The sequence below is a fragment of the Gopherus evgoodei genome, chromosome 16 (assembly GCF_007399415.2).
Source record: "Gopherus evgoodei ecotype Sinaloan lineage chromosome 16, rGopEvg1_v1.p, whole genome shotgun sequence".
Classification (NCBI taxonomy): Eukaryota; Metazoa; Chordata; order Testudines; family Testudinidae; genus Gopherus; species Gopherus evgoodei.
The window spans coordinates 4,824,988-4,843,070 of record NC_044337.1 but is presented as its reverse complement, the minus strand read 5'-3'; the positions used below and the strand labels follow the sequence as shown (position 1 = coordinate 4,843,070).

General features: G+C 51.5%; 1 protein-coding gene across 1 annotated transcript in view; it reads left to right on the top strand.

The window, feature by feature from the left end:
• The window catches only part of LOC115636142, a 67,039-nt gene that overhangs the window by 44,802 nt on the left and 4,154 nt on the right, over positions 1-18,083 (top strand). The window contains exons 27-31 of the mRNA XM_030535893.1: positions 1,195-1,358; positions 6,852-6,964; positions 8,640-8,764; positions 12,074-12,289; positions 13,518-13,622. Of these exons, the coding sequence (XP_030391753.1) occupies positions 1,195-1,358; positions 6,852-6,964; positions 8,640-8,764; positions 12,074-12,289; positions 13,518-13,622 (723 nt within the window). The remainder of the gene's footprint in view (positions 1-1,194; positions 1,359-6,851; positions 6,965-8,639; positions 8,765-12,073; positions 12,290-13,517; positions 13,623-18,083) is intronic.

Genomic DNA, 18,083 nt, shown 5'->3' with positions numbered 1-18,083 from the left:
TGTCGTGACTCCTGTACTGCAGCCGTAGCTGCCCCGGTGTGATGACATGAATGGTGGCAGTTCTTATAGGCTAATCACACTGTGGGCACCTGGGTCTGGCCAGAGGCCTGTGCTGGCTACAGGACCTTCACTTGGGGAAGCTGCTGCACACTGCTGCTGGGCCAGGGAGTCCCTGCTTGCGGGCCGTACCGGTGAGTGCTGACTGGTGCTGCTGGGTCTGAAGAACGCTGGCAGGGGTGGCACTTCCCTGGTCCTTCTGGCTCCTTGGCACCTTTGCTCACTGGAGGTGCCTGTTTTGGTTTCCAATGCTCTGCCAGAGGCAGTGCTGGGTATAGGGACCTCTGACATACAAAGGAGAGCAACCAGCTGCCCACCCGAGGGCTCAGACAAAGCCTGGGCCAAGGAAAGTTCAGTTCCAATTGTGGGAAGATCTCAGCTCAGTGAGGGGCCACCAGGGGTGGAACTCGCTTCCCGAGAGGGATGACAGGTGTCTGTGGCACAGGGTCTCCTCAAGCCACACTTGATGAGCACCTTCAGTATGTGCTTACGAGCCAGGGGCCCCCACTGCTCTGAGTACATGGGCACAGGTCCCCAGAGCAGGACAAGTCAGAGAGCAGATACAGCTTAGCCAGTGGCAGGAAGCAAGAAGCAAAGCAGGTCAGGTTTGAATACTGAGAAAGTAGGCTAGGGCTCTAGCCCAGCCCTGCCCGCTGTGGCAGACATGGCCCTGCCCGGCCCTGCCCTCTGTGGCAGACACAGCCTGGCACAACCCAGCCCCCTGTGGCAGACATGGCCCTGCCCCCTGTGGCAGACACAGCCCGGCCTGGCCCAGTATGCTGTTTGCCATGGCGTGTTGTGTGGGGCTGTGCTAGAATAGCATGGTACGCTATAGCCCAGCTCCCATCTGGGTAAATAAATAGAAAATTGAAAGTGGGAACGTGAGCTCGGACTGAAATGACCAAAGGGGTGAGAGTGGGTAAGGAGTGCATGGGCATTAACCCAGGGATGTGTGTGTGTGTCTGCCCTGAGAGGCAGGTTGGGCCCAGAGATGGGCCATGTTTGGGTTTGGACTGAGTGGGGGGTTCTGTGGTTCTTTCTGATCATTTCCTCCCCCCAAGTGCTGAGTGCTGTGCCTGCTTGGACGCTCAACTGCTGAGCCTTTGTTTTTGAGACAGTGTTTTCTCTCCATGGCAGTTCCCTGGAACCGCTGCCCCACGGAGCCTGGCTGGAGACACTGGAATGGTAGCTGCTACTACCTGGACTCGTCCTTGGCCGGCAGCACCTGGCAGGAGGGGCTGCGAATGTGTCGGCAGTTCAGACAGACAGAGCTGCTGTATCTGACCTCGCGCCAGGAGAAGGTGAGAGCCAGAGAGCCCAACCCAGGGCCGGCGCTTCCCTTTAGGCGACCTAGGCAGTCGCCTAGGGTGCCAGGTTTTGAGAGGGCGGCATTTTGCTGCCCTCGGCGGCAATTCGGCGGTGGGGGTCCTTCCGCGCTCTGGGTCGGCGGCGGCAATTCTGCGGCGGGTCCTTCACTCGCTCCGGGACCCGCCGCCGAAGTGCCCCGAAGACCGGGAGTGCGGAAGGACCCACCCCCCACTGCAGAATTGCCGCCAACGACCGGGAGCGCGGAAGGACCCCCACCTAGGGTGCCAAAAACCCTGGCGCCGCTCCTGGCCCAACCCAGCAGAGCACCAGAAACCCACTGGACTAGCATGTGCCTCAGGCCTCCGAGAGGACATGAGGTGGGGCAGGGCTCTAATCTAGGGCCATCGAACTCAGCCGCCCAGCACCCTGAACATGCAGAGTCCTAACACTGAAACCAAGAGGAGCCGGAGGACATAGACCAGGGTGTGAAGAACAGGAAGGGGGCAGAATAGGCTGATTTAACTGTGTGTGTAGGAAACAAGCCCCCCACATCTCTCACAGGTCGTTGTCTTCACACTGGGCTGCCTAATGTCAGGCATCCAGATGCAGAGGTGCTGAGCTCGTCCCTGCGCTGCAGGGACTCAGCATTGCTGTGATCTCTAGGCCCAACTGTTTGAAATGTGGTGCAGGAGCTGGGTGACCATATTTCCCTGTGCTCAATACGGGACACCCAGCAAAATTACTCTTATTCAAGTGAGTACAATGGCAACCAGTCAGAACTAGGCAGTACAAACGTTCAAATTAACATCAAGTTGACTGAGCCCCTGGTAAAAAGAAATACTGGGTAGCTGGGTTCTTTGTATTTGCCTTCTTATCTTTAAGGCTTTGGAGTTCATAATGGGAGAGGTGACACCGCCCCCATCCCACCCTAGCACGGGGAGAGGTGACACCCCCCCATCCCGCCCCTTCACGGGGAGAGGTGACACCCCCCCATCCCGCCCTTTCACGGGGAGAGGTGACACACTCCCCTATCCTGTCCCTGCACGGGGAGAGGTGGCACACCCCCCATCCTGCCCTCGCATGGGGAGAGGTGACACCCCCCCATCCCACCCCCACACGGGGAGAGGTGACACGCAACCCTACCCTGCCCCCGCATAGGGAGAGGTGAAACAGACCCTACCCAACCCCCGCATGGGGAGAGGTGACACCCCCCCATCCCACCCCCACATGGAGGGAGGTGACACAGACCCTACCCTGCCGCCGCATGGGGAGAGGTGACACACACCTCATCCCATCCCCGCATGAGGAGAGGTGACACACACCCCCCATCCCGCCCCCGCACGGGGAGAGGTGACACCCCCTCATCCCGCCCCCTCACAAGGAGAGGTGACACACATCCCTATCGCACCCCCACATGGGGAGAGATGACACACACCCCTATCCCGTCTCCGCACGGGAAGAAGTGACACAGCCCCCTATCCTGTCCCCGCATGGGGAGAGTTGACACACACCCCTATCCCACCCCCACATGGGGAGAGGTGACACCCCCCATCCTGCCCCCGCACGGGGAGAGGTGACACCCCCCCACCCAGCCCCCATGTGGGGAGAGGTGATGCACACACACTCCCGTACACCTCTCTCACAAAGGGGAGTGGGTAGCTGACCAACCCAACTCTCCCTGCCCAGCATTCTCTGCCCTCCATTCCTGGCTGGGCCCCAGGATTCATAGATTCATAGATTCTAGGGTCAGAAGGGACCAATGTGATCATCTAGTCTGACCCCCTGCACAAAGCAGGCCACAGAACCCTACCCATCCACTTCTATAACTCAGGCATAGGTTAAGGGTTTGTTATGGAAGTCTTCAAATTGTGGTTTGAAGACCTCAAGCTGCAGAGAATCCATCAGCAAGTGACCCATGCCCCACGCTGCAGGGGAAGGCGAAAAACCTCCAGGGCCTCTGCCAATCTGCCCTGGAGGAAAATTCCCTCCTGACCCCAAATATAGCGATCAGCTAAACCCTGAGCATGTGGGTAATACTCACCAGCCGGCACTCAGAAAAGAATTCTCTGCAGTAACTCAGATCCCATCCCATCCAACATCTCATCACCAACCACTGGGCATACTTATCTGGCAATAATCAAAGATCAGTTGCCAAAATTAGGCTCTCCCATCATACCACCCCTTCCATAAACTTATCAAGCTTAATCTTAAAGCCAGATATGTCTTTTGCCCCCACTACTCCCCTTGGAAGGCTGTTCCAGAACTTCACTCCTCTAATGGTTAGAAACCTTTGTCTAATTTCAAGTCTAAACTTCCTAATGTCCAGTTTATACCCATTCGTTCTTGTATCTACATTGGTTCTAAGATTAAATAATTCCTCTCCCTCCCTAATATTAATCCCTCTGATATATTTATAAAGAGCAAGCATATCCCCCCTCAGCCTTCTTTTGGCTAGACTAAACAAGCCAAGCTCTTTGAGTCTCCTTTCATATGACAGGTTTTCCATTCCTCGGATCATCCTAGTAGCCCGTCTCTGAACCTGTTCCAGTTTGAATTCATCCTTCTTAAACATGGGAGACCAGAACTGCACACAGTATTCCAGGTGGGGTCTCGCCAGCGCCTTATATAACGGTACTAACACTTCCTTATCTTTGCTGGAAATACTTCGCCTGATGCATCCTAAAACCACATTAGCCTTTTTCACAGCCATATCACATTGGCGGCTCATAGTCATCCTGTGATCCAACAATACCCCAAGGTCCTTCTCTTCCTCTGTTGCTTCCAACTGATGCATCCCCAATCTATATCTAAAGTTCTTATTCTTAATCCCTAAGTGCATGACCTTGCACTTTTCACTATTAAATTTCATTCTATTACTATTACTCCAGTTTACAAGGTCGTCCAGATCTTCCTGTATGATATCCCGGTCCTTCTCCGTGTTAGCAATACCCCCCAGCTTTGTGTCATCCGCGAACTTTATTAGCACATTCCCGCTTTTTGTGCCAAGGTTGGTAATAGAAAGGTTAACTAAGATTGGTCCCAGAACCGATCCTTGAGGAACTCCACTAGTAACCTCCTTCCAGCCTGACAGTTCACCCTTCAGTACGACCTGTTGTAGTCTCCCCTTTAACCAGTTCCTTATCCATCTTTCAATTCTCATATTGATCCCCATCTTTTCCAATTTGACTAATAATTCCGCATGTGGAACCGTGTCAAATGCCTTACTGAAATCGAGGTAAAATAGGTCTACCGCATTTCCTTTGTCTAAATAGTCTGTCACCTTCTCAAAGAAGGAGATCAGGTTGGTTTGGCATGTTCTACCTTTAGTAAAACCATGTTGTACTTTGTTCCAATTACCATTGACCTCAATGTCCTTAACTTTCTCCTTCAAAATTTTTTCCAAGACCTTACATACTACAGATGTCAAACTAACAGGCCTACAGTTACTCGGATCACTCTTTCTCCCTTTCTTAAAGATAGGAACTACGTTAGCAATTCTCCAGTCATACGGTACAACCCCTGAGTTTACTGATTCATTAAAAATTCTCGCTAACGGGCTTGCAATTTCATGCGCCAGTTCCTTTAATATTCTCGGATGAAGATTGTCTGGGCCCTCCGATTTTGTCCCAGTAAGCTGTTCAAGTATGGCTTCTACCTCAGATGTGGTAATATCCACCTCCATATCCTCATTCCCGTTTGTCATCCTTCCATTACCCCTAAGCTCCCCATTAGCCTTATTAAAGACTGAGGCAAAGTACTTATTTAGATATTGGGCCATGCCTAGGTTATCCTTAACCTCCTTTCCATCCTCAGTGTGTAGCAGTCCCACTTCTTCATTCTTTGTTTTCTTCTTATTTATATGGCTATAGAACCTTTTACTATTGGTTTTAATTCCCTTTGCAAGGTTCAACTCTACTTGGATTTTAGCCTTTCTCACTTTATCCCTACATGTTCTGACCTCACTAAGGTAGCTTTCCTTGCTAATCCCACCCTTCTTCCACTCCTTGTAGGCTTTCTGCTTTTTCTTAATCACCTCTCTGAGATGCTTGCTCATCCAGCTTGGTCTACAACTCCTGCCTATGTTTTTTCCCCCCTTTCTTGGGATGCAGGCTTCCAATAGTTTCTGCAGCTGCAACTTAAAGTAATTCCAGGCCTCTTCTGCATTTAGATCCACAAGTTCTTCAGTCCAATCCACTTCCCTAACTAATTTCCTTAATTCTTTAAAGTTAGCCCTTTTGAAATCAAAAACCCTAGTCCCAGATCTATTTTTGTTTATCCTTCCATTTAGTTTGAACTGAATTAGCTCATGATCACTCGAACCAAGGTTGTCCCCTACAACCATTCAGGATGGACCTGCCTCTCTAGGTGCCTGGGCACTGTGTCTTCCTGAGGCAACGTGGGTGGGGGCACACCTGATTTCTGTCAGAGTTCACACCAGTATGTGGCCAGCAGCAGCCTTTTGTCAGTGTGTGGGAGGGAAGGGACAGGAGTTGCTTTCAGCTGTGGGGGAGAGGGAGAAGGAGTGACCTGGCCCATGTCTTTGCAGAACTCATCTCTTCTCCTCCCCCCTCACTCTGCCCCCCCCCCACGTGGCTCGAAGCAGCTTGTCCCTTCCTACCTGCACAGTGTCGAAAGGCAGCTAACGCCTGCAGGCTGCTGCTGGCCACCAGCATAACCCAGCTGCCTCCTGTCCCCCGGTTACAGTGTGGGCAGGAAGGGATTAAGCCTTGGCATGTGCAGGGCTTGGCTCCTCCTGTCCAGCGCCCTGGGCCGGAGGGTCCTGGGCTTTCCCGGGTGCTGGCCCAGCCAGAGGCATGGGGGGAAGGAAGGAACCTGCCGGCCAGGCTGTTTGTCAGCTCCGACCCACCGGGGGCTGGTTCTCTGCACAGCGGGGAGCAGGATGTGCCTGGCTGGGGGTGGGGGGGGGGGAGGTGAAAGGGAAAAGCAGGAAGAGGACAGAGAGCCGGGGAGCATGTAAAGGGCAGATGGGGTGGGGGGGGGAAAGAGGCGACACTTAAGCGGCCGGCACCTGTCCGCATTCACCAGTTGCTGCAGCTCTCAGCGTGCAGCCAGTGCTGGCTGGAAACGGGACATGGGGTGGGGCCCTGCTGGCCGAGAGCCAGCATACAGTGGGGGCTGCGCTGACAACTCAGCAGGGGGAGCGGCCAGTCCCGAGTGCTGCATCTTCGCCCCACCACCAGCCTTTTACACCCACACCCAACATCAGCCCCTGGATCCCCCCACTCACTGCTTGGCGTGGACGGCTGACAAGCAAGGATCCAGCCAGCAGCAGCACCTGCCAGTACTGATAGGGGGAGACAGAAAATGCGGGACAATTTTCATGTTTTAAAGAAAAAGTCAGGACACTTGCAGGAGGGCTTAAATACACGACTGTCCCTTTAAAAACGGGACGTCTGGCTACCCTACACAGGAGTGTAAGAGGATGTCTTGCCCCTCAGTCCTGAGACTGTCCCATTTCCTTCCAGGACTGGGTATGTTCAAACTTCAGGGGTGCCTTCTGGACAGGCCTGAATGATCAGACGGATGAATCCGTATTTCTGTGGAGTACACGCGATCCCATCACCAGGCAGCTCGTGGAGTGAGCACTTGGCTTTCCTGATACTTGTTGACATGGACGTTACATGAAAGCTGTTATGGCAGGGCCTGTGCAAGTCTTGGCCAAGCAGAGGAACACAGGAATCAGCAGGCTGGATCAGACGCCCGTCCATTTAGTCCAGTGTGCTGTCCCTGACAGTGGCCAGGACAAGACACTTCCTGCAGGGAAGGCGTTTGAAACCCCTCACTAGGCAATTCGGGAGTAAACCTCCCATCAGAAAAGTTTCTTCCTAAATCCCTGGAGTGGCTTCTGGCTCTTGCACTGAAGCATGGGAGTTTCTGTCTCCGAATGTTGTGCCCAGCCATCAGATGGGATAACGTCCTCATTATTCAGAGACATGGGAGCTGGGACTGAGACCCAACAAACATCCCAGCTAGGGGCCACCAAATGCCCACTGGGTGGAAAGATCTGTTCATCTCTGTGATGTGGGCTGGATTCACACACATCCCCTGCAGTTGGAAGGCTCTGTAGCTCATTAGCAACACCCTAAGGCAGCCAGCCCCCCATAGTGCTGATGTGCCACCGAGGAGAGCAGAGTTGTGTTCTGGAGAGAGACGTCAGTTCGATCAATCTCTGACCCATGTGGCGCTCACACAGGGCAAGTCTTCTGCTCTCTTCACCCACAAGCAGTGGTCTTGCCCCACACAGGCCATTAGCCAAGTTTGAACATATAACCTCCAGATACACAGCCCAGATCTCCACCCACTGCAGCTGGAGGAGGAACGTTGGGAGAGGCCTGCTGTTATCCTGTGCAGGAGCAGCTATTTGTGAGCCAGCACTAAAGCACTGGGTGTCAGGATTCCTGGGTTCTGTGCCTGGCTCTGGGAGCCGAGTGGTCTGCTGGTTCGAGGCAGTGTAGCCCTGTTTGGGACACCTGCAGGAAATGAACCTGCGATCTCTAGATCTAAAAGCACCAGTTTCTGCCACTTAAAGGAAAGGGCTGTTCCTGGTAGCTCAGAGCAGGGGCAGAGTCCTAAATCGCTATATGTGGTCTAGCCACTAGAGGGAGACAAAGGTCCACACTGTGGGAGTGTGTGTGTTGCATACATTCTTGACACACAGAGCAACACAGCCTCCCTTTTTCCCAGGAGAATTTCCCAGGAAGGCTTGGTGGATTTGTCACCACTGGATGTTTTTCTGAAAGCTCTGCTGTAGGGATTATTCAGGGTCGGTGCGCCAGCCGGTGCTATGCAGGAAGGGCAGACTAGCTGATCAAGTGCCGGTTTCTGGCATTGGAATCTGTGACTCTGAACAGAGCGTCATCCAAAGACCCTATGGTGACAGTTCACAATTTGGCTAGTAGATGGCCCCCCAGTCAGGCTACCTGCCTCTCTAGCCGGGAGTGCAGGGTGCTGCCAGGTGCCTCTGCTGCTCCTTGCAGAGATGTGGTTTTGCCACAGGTTTCAACTGTGCTGCAGGGAGCATCAGATACAGCATAACCCAACTTCTCTCTGTAAGGGCAGGTCTGTGGCAGGGCCTCCTGGGAGTTCCCACCTTCCTGCCCGAAGAGAAGCACCTCTGAGCAGGCCAGGGGAACCAGGCTGCTGAAAGGAAGGGGTGGTGAGCAACGCTGGGCGTAGGGCTTAGGTGAGTGCTGGGGCTGGCCACGGCTTGCCACACAATAACAGCCCCGCTGTTCATTTATGTTTTGGGGAAGGCACTTACGAGATGACCTGGCGGACGGTGGCCTGAAGGATTGTGTGTGGCTGGATACAGCAAGCGGACTTCTAATGGATGCCAGCTGTGAGGCGAGAAAGCCGTTCATCTGCAAGTGCAGCGAGGGTAAGGGACTAGCCAGTGCCAGCCCAGAGCCTGAGCCCCATGCTGGCTTTCCCAGGAGCAGGATAGCACTTCCGCTGCATTGACAGCCCTGGGGACTGAGTTCATTAGCTAACCCCAGAGCAGGTGCAGCCTGGGCTCGGCTGTGGGAGCTTCCCCCCTCTCCCCCCTCCCCTGCCATGGGAGGGGGCTGACAGGGGGCATGTTCTTTCTGGCCTAGCTGATCCTCGGCCCTGCCATTATGACTGCCAGTAAGTGGGCCAAGCAGCGTCCGTTGTAGGGCTGGACAGAGAACAGGACAGGGATCCCCCTGACCCTCATTTCCCTCTGGGACCAGCAAATAGACACGGCTTTAGTCCCTTCCAGTCCAGCAGAACTGCAGAGAGATGCTTGCTGGCCTCCCAGCTTGCAAAGGCAGCTCCAGTGGAAGTGCAGTGTCCTCCCTGGCCCCAGCCATCGCTCGCCAAGGTCCTGTGTCTGGTCAGTGGCCAGAGGAGTAACGTGGGGTTGCTTTGGGCAGGACTCTGATGGTTCTTGATTCAGGGAGGTCCTTCTTTTGTGATCTCTTCTCTCACTTGTTGTACAGTAACTCCTCACTTAAAGTCGTCCCAGTTAACGGTGTTTCATTGTTACGTTTCTGATCAATTAGGGAACATCCTCATTTAAAGCTGTGTAATACTCCCTTATAACGTTGTTTGGCAGCCGCCTGCTTTGTCCACTGCTTGAAGGAAGAGCAGCCTGTTGGAGCTAGCTGGTGGGGGCTTGGAACCAGGGTGGACCAGCAGCCCCCTGATCAGCTCCCCGCTCCTCTAAGTTCCCTGTGTGGTAGCCGCCCAGCAGGCTATCAGTTGCCAGCAGTTCAGCTGTCTCTCCCACACTGCCATGTGCTGCTCCTGCCCTCTGCCTGGCAGCTGCTCCCAGGAGCCTCCTGCTTGCTGTGGGGGAGTGGGGGGTGGAAAGAGGGGGGCTAATATCAGGGTATCCCAGTCCCCTCTGCTCACCCTATTTTCATAGAGCGGGGTGGGGGTGGGGGGGATGACAGGACAGAGCTCAGGACTGAGAGAACTTGCTGGAAGCAGCTGCTATCTCAACTTCCTGGTCTACTTAAAAAGGCAATGTACTTAGAGTGGAGTCAGCGTACTTAAAGGGACAATGCACATCTAGCTCTCTCACACACAGGGTGTGCGTCTGTCTCTCTCTGCCATGCTGTCTCCCCTCCCTCTATTCGTGCTGCCTTGTAGAGTGAGAGGCTACATTAACAACAACGTGTTAACCCTTGAGGGCTCAGCCGAGTGCTAGTTCATCATTTAGCAGTAAGACATTCCCCGGGAAATATCCCACCCTCTGACTCCACCACCTCAACCAAGCTTCACAATCACCATCGCTGTGTACAGTATTAAATTGTTCGTTTAAAACTTATACTGTATATATATATATATATATATATATATATATATATATATATATATATATATATATATATATAGTCTTTTGTCTGGTGAAAAAAATTTCCCTGGAACCTAAACCCCCCCATTTACATTAATTTTTATGGGGAAATTGGATTCATTTAACATCATTTTGCTTAAAGTTGCATTTTTCAGGAAGAGAACTACAACGTTAAGCGAGGAGTTACTGTATAAAGCTTCTCTGTCCCTTGACCTGCCTCTAGGGGCTGGGCTCTGTCAGAGCTCACAGGGGGCTGGCTCCAGCAAAATTTCTGAGCTCTCCAGGAGTGCAACTCTCTATTCCTGCAGAGTTTACGAGCTCGCCAGAACTGCTGCCTCCTCCAGCCCCTTAGCAGCCTCTTCCTGCAGGTGCATCCCAGTGAGCTCTGCCCTCCAGATCCTTCCCCCCTACCCACACACATGACCACTTGTCTAGGAGCACAACTAAACCAAGGGGGTTTGGGATGCCTGGGAAGGAACCTGCAGAGTTTAAAAACAAGTTCCTAAGCTTGGGAAGGCCTAATTTTTGTTTGTAGTTACATCTTCTTTAGAAACATCTAAACATCTAAACGATAAGGATAGCCACAGGCAAACCATCAAATTCGAGCTGAAAATAACTTCTAGCACCATGGCAGTCACAAAAAGTATCTCACCTTTGATCTTTAATTACTTGTAATTTTGCAAGGAATTAAATTCTTAAAGCCAAATGGTAACAATCTGGCACGTCGTCTTAACCCCTTCCTTTGTGTCTGTAGCAATAGCAAGGAGTACACAGACTAGATCGCAATTCTCCTGGCACGGTGTATCCGCCTCGCTTTCCAAACAGATGTCCTTGTTCTCCTGTTCCCAGCAACGCCCAGCGCTGGCTGAGGGAAGAGCTCAATGAGGGGCAGCAGCAGGAGGAATCCGAATAAAACTGGAATTTGAACATGTGCCGGATTTGGAAGGAGGGTCACGTTCTGCTCCAGAATGTCACGTCCCGGGCAGAATTAGAAGCCCCTGTTCCTGCTGGGCCGTGGGGAAGCTGAGAGCCCTGGCACAGTCTGGGTGGGAGAACAGGCTGTGTGCCCCCATTCCCGTCACTGCCCCCCCTCCCCAGGTGCGTTTGTGGCCCCCCCGCTTTGGAAGCTGTTACATTCTCCTCCGCTTCCTTCACGCCGCCTCACAGGCTCCTGCCATGTGTCCCAATCAGAAAGTGGGACAGCACTGGGCCCAATCCTGTCCCTCCTCCACCTCCCTTAGTCTGCCCTGGTGGGGGAGCTGGCTCAGAGCCCTGCCCTCCAGCCCCAGCATGGGAAGCGTGACAGGAGGTGGCTGGAAAAAGAGACGTGAGTTTCTGAGGGTGGGCGCTCAGCCCGTGAAATGTGTCTGACCCACAACGGAGGCACCCCAAATGGATAGTCCCATGTGGAAAGGTGGCTCTGCTATTTGGCTGGGTGGAGGCAGTGAATCCAGCCCCAAAGGGCGTTTACTGGAGGCCAGTTCCTGCTGCAGCAGCACACCTGCTTACATTTCCTTCTGCCCCAGAGCATCCTCCTGCGCTGCGCATTCCCTGCCGCCCCTTTTGGCTTTAGCCGTGGCTGGGGTTTGAAGCTGGCTGTGGCTTGTTGGGGACACATGGACATCTCTGAACTCCTGGGTGGCTGCGGGTTTCTGTTCCTGGTCATTGTCATGTGTGCTGCCGTGCCTGCAGTGGGGCCGTCACGTCCAGCAGCGCCATGGCACTAGGGCTGCAAGGGGCTAGTGCAGGGCATTTGCTGGCTGTTCGGAGTGGAAGCGAGGCCGTGGCTCGCAGCTGTGTGTCTGAGAGCACACGTGTTTCACGAGAGACCCAGAGAAATTTTTTTTCACTCTCTGCTTCCCCCAGCTACCGAGTGGTTTGTGAAGCAGCCTGGCCGGGGCATAGTGGGAGACCCAGCATTCCTGTATCCTTCTGCCGAGAGCCTGGAGCAGGCTAAGCAGGAGTGCCTCCATGAGAGGAGTGTGTGCGCAGCCGTTCTGCAGGCTGGGACAGGCGTCTACCTGATCAGCTCCATGGCTGGCATTATCTCCCGACCCAACTCCACACTCTACGTATGGACCAGTAAGAGCAGAACCCCACCCAGAGGCCTCCCATCCTCATATCTGCAAAGCAGTAGCATGGCCTCGTGCTGAGAGCAAGGCATTGTGGGCCTGAGCCTACCCTGCCTCGCTCCTTGCCGAGTCATTGACACCCAGGCAAGTGGAGTGCCTGGGTATTGGTGTAGGGTGGAGGAGGAGCAGGCTTGGGGACTTAGCAAACCTGGGTTCTAGTTCTAGCTCTGCCACTGATCTGCTGTGTGACTTGGGTCAGTCAAGCCCATCAATCAGTGCCTCAGTTTCCTCTCAGCCCTAGCTTCACTGTTGGGCCACAGGGCAGGTAAACTGGAAATAAGCCTGGTGCAGGGGGGCTACTGCATTGCCTGTATCCCGGCCTCTGGCACAGGGTGTGCTCCAGGGCAGGCTGGGGTCAGGGCAGAGACAGGGTGGGCGCTGAGGGTTGGGGGGAGTGGGAGGGAGAGGGAGGAGGCATGGCTGGAGAGGTCCTATGCCCTGCTGATTCTGTACCTCTACAAAGCCCCATGGGGCCATTGCAATAGGGGTGTAAGTCAGGCCCAGCATGCCCTTTGTCCTGGTGCCAGTGTAGGATGAGTCTATTAACCCATTTGTGCAACTAGGGGGACCAGAGGTCCCGATAAAATTGGGACTGTCCCGATTTTCAGGCATTTGTCCTGCATCCCAATCAGTGTTTGGTCAGGACGCAATTTGTCCCGATATTTCACACTCCTGGTTTGTTTTGTTTTGTTTTGCTCCGCCGGCAGGACTCCGCTTTTTTCCCCGCCTCTGCCGGCGGCACTCCAGGACTCTCTTTGTTTTTTTTTACTGTGCTAGTAGGACTCCGCTTTTATTTTTATTTTATTTTTTTCCCCCTGTGCCGGTGGGACTCTGGGACTCTGGTTTTTTTTCTCTGTCTATCTCTCTGCCGGCGGGACTCAATTTTTTTTCTTTCTCCCCTGCCCCGCCCCTCCGTCGGGACTCCATTATTTTTTTTTTTCCCTCTCTGCCGGCAGGACTCCGGGACTCTGCGCTTTTTTTTTTTCTCCGCCGGCAGGACTCACCCCCCTCCCATGTGTCCCAATATTTTCTTCATCCTGTCTGGTCGCCCTATGTGTGACACTTGCTCTGCTCTGTGAAGGCTGTCAGGGGGCTGGGTGAGTGCCAAGAGCTAGATCTGTTCACCCAGCCTATGGCCTGCTGCACTCTGCTGAGCATTCTCTCCTCTTTGGTTGCAGTATGTGCTGAGGGGTTCAGCGGCCTGCGCTGTCATAGATACACTGCCCCCCAAGAGCGACCTGCCTGTGATTGCAGTGGCAGAGTCCGGATGTCGGCAGCCCAAGGTGAGAGCCCTGGCCCTTCTGCTGCCTGGTCTGGTGAGGTGAGAAAAGAGGTTGGGGGTGGCGGGAGCCTTGGGGTGTGTCATTCCATAGGGGATGTTAATTGGGAATCCTACAGAAAGTGGAAACAGGGATGAATTGCTAAGGCAGATTATAAAAGAATAGCACAAGCATAGAATCCTAGAACTGGAAGGGACCTGGCGAGGTATCTAGTTCAGTCCCGTGCACTCATGGGAGGACTAGTGATCTAGACCATTCCTGACAGGTGTTTGTCTAACCTGCTGTTAAAAATCTCCGGTGATGGAGATTCCACAATCTCCCTAGGCAATTTATTCCAGTGCTCACCACTCCGACAGGAAAATTTTTCCAACCTAAACCTTCTGTGCTACAATTTAAGCCCATTGCTTCTTGCCCTGTCCTCAGAGGTTAAGAACAATTTTTCTCCCTCCTCCTTGTAACAACCTTTTATGTACTTGAAAACTATTCTCATGTCCCCCCTCAGTCTGCTTTTTTCCGGACTAAACAAACCCAATTTTTTCAATCTTCCCTCATAGGTCATGTTTTCTAGACCTTTTTATTGCTCTTCTCTGGACTTTCTCCAATTTGTCCACATCCTTCCTGAATCGTGGTGGCCAGAACTGGACACAATACTCCAGTTCAGGCCTAATCAGTGCAGAGTAAAGAGGAAGAATTACTTCTTGTGTCTTGCTTACAACACTCCTGCTAATACATCCCAGAATGATGTTTGCTTTTTTTGCAACAGCGTTACACTGTTGACTCATATTTAGTTTGTGGTCCACTATGACTCCCAGATCCCTTTCCACGGTGCTCCTTCCTAGGCAGTCATTTCCCATTTTGTTCCTTCCTAAATGGAGTACTTTGCATTTGTCCTTATTAAATTTCAGCCTATTGACTTCAGACCATGTCTCTAGTTTGCCCAGATCATTTTGAATTTAAATCCTATCCTCCAAATCACTTGAAACCCTTCCCAGCTTGGTATCATCCACAAACGTTATCAGTGTATTCTCTATGCTATTATCTAAATCATTGATGAAGGTATTGAACAGAACTGGACCCAGAACCGATCCCTGCGGGACCCCACTCCTTATGTCTGTCCAGCATGACTGTGAACCACTGTAACTGCGAGACAGTATCAAAAGCTTTACTAAAGTCAAGATATACCACACCTACCTCTTCCCCCCATCCACAAGGCTTGTTACCCTGTTAAAGAAAGCTATCAGGTTGCTTTAACATGATTTGTTCTTGACAAATCCATGCTGACCGGTACTTATCACCTTAGCATCTTCTTGATGTTTGGAAATTGATTGCTTAATTATTTGCTCCATTATCTTTCCAGGTACAGAAGTTAAGCTGACTGGTCTGTAATTCCCTGGGTTGTCCTTATTTCCCTTTTTATAGATGGGCACTGTATTTGCCCTTTTCCAGTCTTCTGGAATCTCTCCCGTCTTCCATGACTTCTCAAAGATAAGCATGTATGGACAAAATCAGAAACGGTAAGGCACAAAATGGGTTACACCGAGCAAGGGACATAACAGCATAAGAAGAGGTTCTTTAAATACATTAGAAGCAAGAGAAAGACAAAGGAAAGTGTAGGTCCTCTACTTAGTGGGGAAGGAGTGCTAATAACTGATAACCTCAAGAAAGCTGAGGTATTTAATGCCAATTTTGTTTCAGTCTTCACTAACAACCAGGAGGAAGGAACACAAGCCAAAATAGGAGATGTATTCAAATTGGCAGGCCTGATGAAATTCATCCTAATATACTTAAGGAACTAGGTGATGCAATCTTGGAACCATTAGCAATTACACCTCTACCTCGATATAACGCTGTCCTTGGGAGCCAAAAAATCTTACAGCGTTATAGGTGAAACCGTGTTATATTGAACATGCCCCCCCCCCCCGGAGCACTGCTTTACTGAGTTATATCCAAATTCGTGTTATATCGGGTGGCATTATATCGAGGTAGCAGTGTATCTTCGAGAACTTCTGGAGGATGAGTGAGGTCCCAGAGGACTTGAGAAGGGAAAACATAGCACCTGGGGAATAATAGACCAGTCAGCCTAACTTCACTACCTGAAAAGATACTGGAACAAATCAGTAAACATTCAGTTTGTAAGCACCTAGAGGATAATAGGGTTATAAGAATAGCCAGCATGGATTTGTCAAGAACAAATCACGCCAAACAACCCAATTGCCTTCTTTGAGAGGGATACTGGCCAGGGGCTAGGGAGGAAGCATAGATGTGGTATATCTTAAATTTATTAAGGTTGTTGACACGGCCCCACATGATGGTCTCATAAGCAAACGAGGGGAAATGTGGTCTAGATGAAATTACTATAAGGTGGGTGCACAACTGGTTGAAAGATTATACTCAGAATAGTTATTAATGATTTGCTGTCAGACTGGGAGGACGTATGCAGTAGGCTCCACAGGATCAGGCCTGGGTCTGGTACTATTCATTATTGTCATAAATGACTTGGATAATAGATTGGAGAGTGTGCTTACAAAATTTGCAGATGACACCAAGCCGGCAGGTGATGCAAGACCTTTGGAGAACAGGATTAGAATTCAAAACAACCATGACAAATTGGAGAATTGTTCTGAATTCAACAAGATGAAATTAAGCAAAGATGAGTGTGAGGTACTACGCTTGGGAAGGAAAAATCACACTCACAAGTACAAAATAGGAAGTAACTGGCTAGGCGGTAGTACTGCTGAAAAGGCCCTGGGGGTTATACTGGATCACAAATTGATCATGAGCCAAAAATATGATGCAGCTGCAAAAAAGGGTAATATAATTCTGGGGTGTATTAACAGGAGTGTTGCATGCAAGACCAGGTCTAAACTGTAAACTTACATCAATATAAATATGTTGCTCGAGAGTGTGCGACGCAGTTATACTGACTTAACCCACATTGTAGATCGCACTGTGTCGATGGGAGGGCTTCTCCTGTCAACATAGCTACCGCCTCTTCTGGAGGTGGATGAACTATGCCAGTGGCAGAAAGTGTCCCATCAGTGTAGTAGCGTCTTCACTGAAGCACTACAGCAGTGCAGGTGCATCAGTGTAGCTGCACTGCTGCACCGTTTTGTGTGTAGACCTGCCCAAAGACATGGGAGGTGCTTGCCCCACTCTGCTTGGCACTGGTGAGACCTCAGCTGGAGTCCTGTGGCCAGTTCTGGGTACTGCACTTTAGGAAAGATGGAGACAAATTGGAGAGAGTCCAGAGGAGAACAACAGAAATTATAAAGGGTTCAGAAAACCTGACCTATCAGAAAAGATTAAAATAACTGGGCATGTTTAGTGTTGAGAAAAGAAGACACAGGGGGACCTGACAAGAGTCTTCAGCTAAGTTGGCCGGTATAAAGAGGACTGTGATCAATTGTTCTTCATGTCCACTGAAGGTAGGACAAGAAGCAGTGGGCTTAGATTCTGATTCCAAGGCCAGAAGGGACCATTGTAATCATCTAGCCTGATCTCTGGTGTAACTCAGGCCAGAGACCTGCCCCAAGATAATCCCTAGAGCAGAGCTTTTAGAAAAACACCTAGTCTTGATTGAAAAACTGCTAGTTATGGAGAATCACCACATCTCTTGGTAAATTGTTCCAATGATTAACGACTCTCACTGTTAGAAATTGTAGGTCTTATGTCCAATCTGAATTTGTCTAGCTTCAACTTCCAGCCATTGGTTTGTGTCATACGTTTCTCTGCTAGAGTCCCCCGCCTTGTCAGTATGGCCCACGTTCTTTGTTCCTAGACAAATACATTTACATTTAGCTGTATTAAAATACATATTGTTAGCTTGCACCTAGCTTACCAAATGATCAAGATAGCTCTGAATCAGTGACCTGTCCTCTCTAATCTCCCTGAGCATTTCAGAGTCACTATCACCATGCCAGAGTCCTGCGTGGCCTGGGTTGTGTTGTGGGACTCAGTGTTGTGTATTGCTTGGGCTTAGCTTTGCCAACCCTTCCAGATTGTCCTGGCATTTCCAGGAATTAAAGATTAATCTTTAATTAAAGATAATGTCATGTGATGAAACCTCCAGGAATTCATCCAACCAAAGTTGGCAACCCTACCTGGACTGTGTTGTGGGACCCAGTATTGTGGGTGGCCGGGGCAGATCTGGGTTGTATTGTGGGACCCAGTGTTGTGGGTGGCTATAGCAGGTCTGGGCTGTGTTGTGGGATGCAGAGTTGTGGGTGGCCGGGGCAGGTGAGCGCTGTGTTGTGGGACCCAGTGTTGTGCATGGCTGGGGTAGGTCTGGGCTGTGTTGTGGGACCCAGTGTTGTGTGTGTCCAGGGCAGGTGAGGGCTATGTTTTGGGACCCAGTGTTGTCTGTGTCTGGGGCAGGTGAGGGCTGTGTTGTGGGATCCAGAGTTGTGCGTGGCTGGGGTAGGTGAGGGCTGTGTTGTGGGCCCCAGAGTTGTGCGTGGCTGGGGC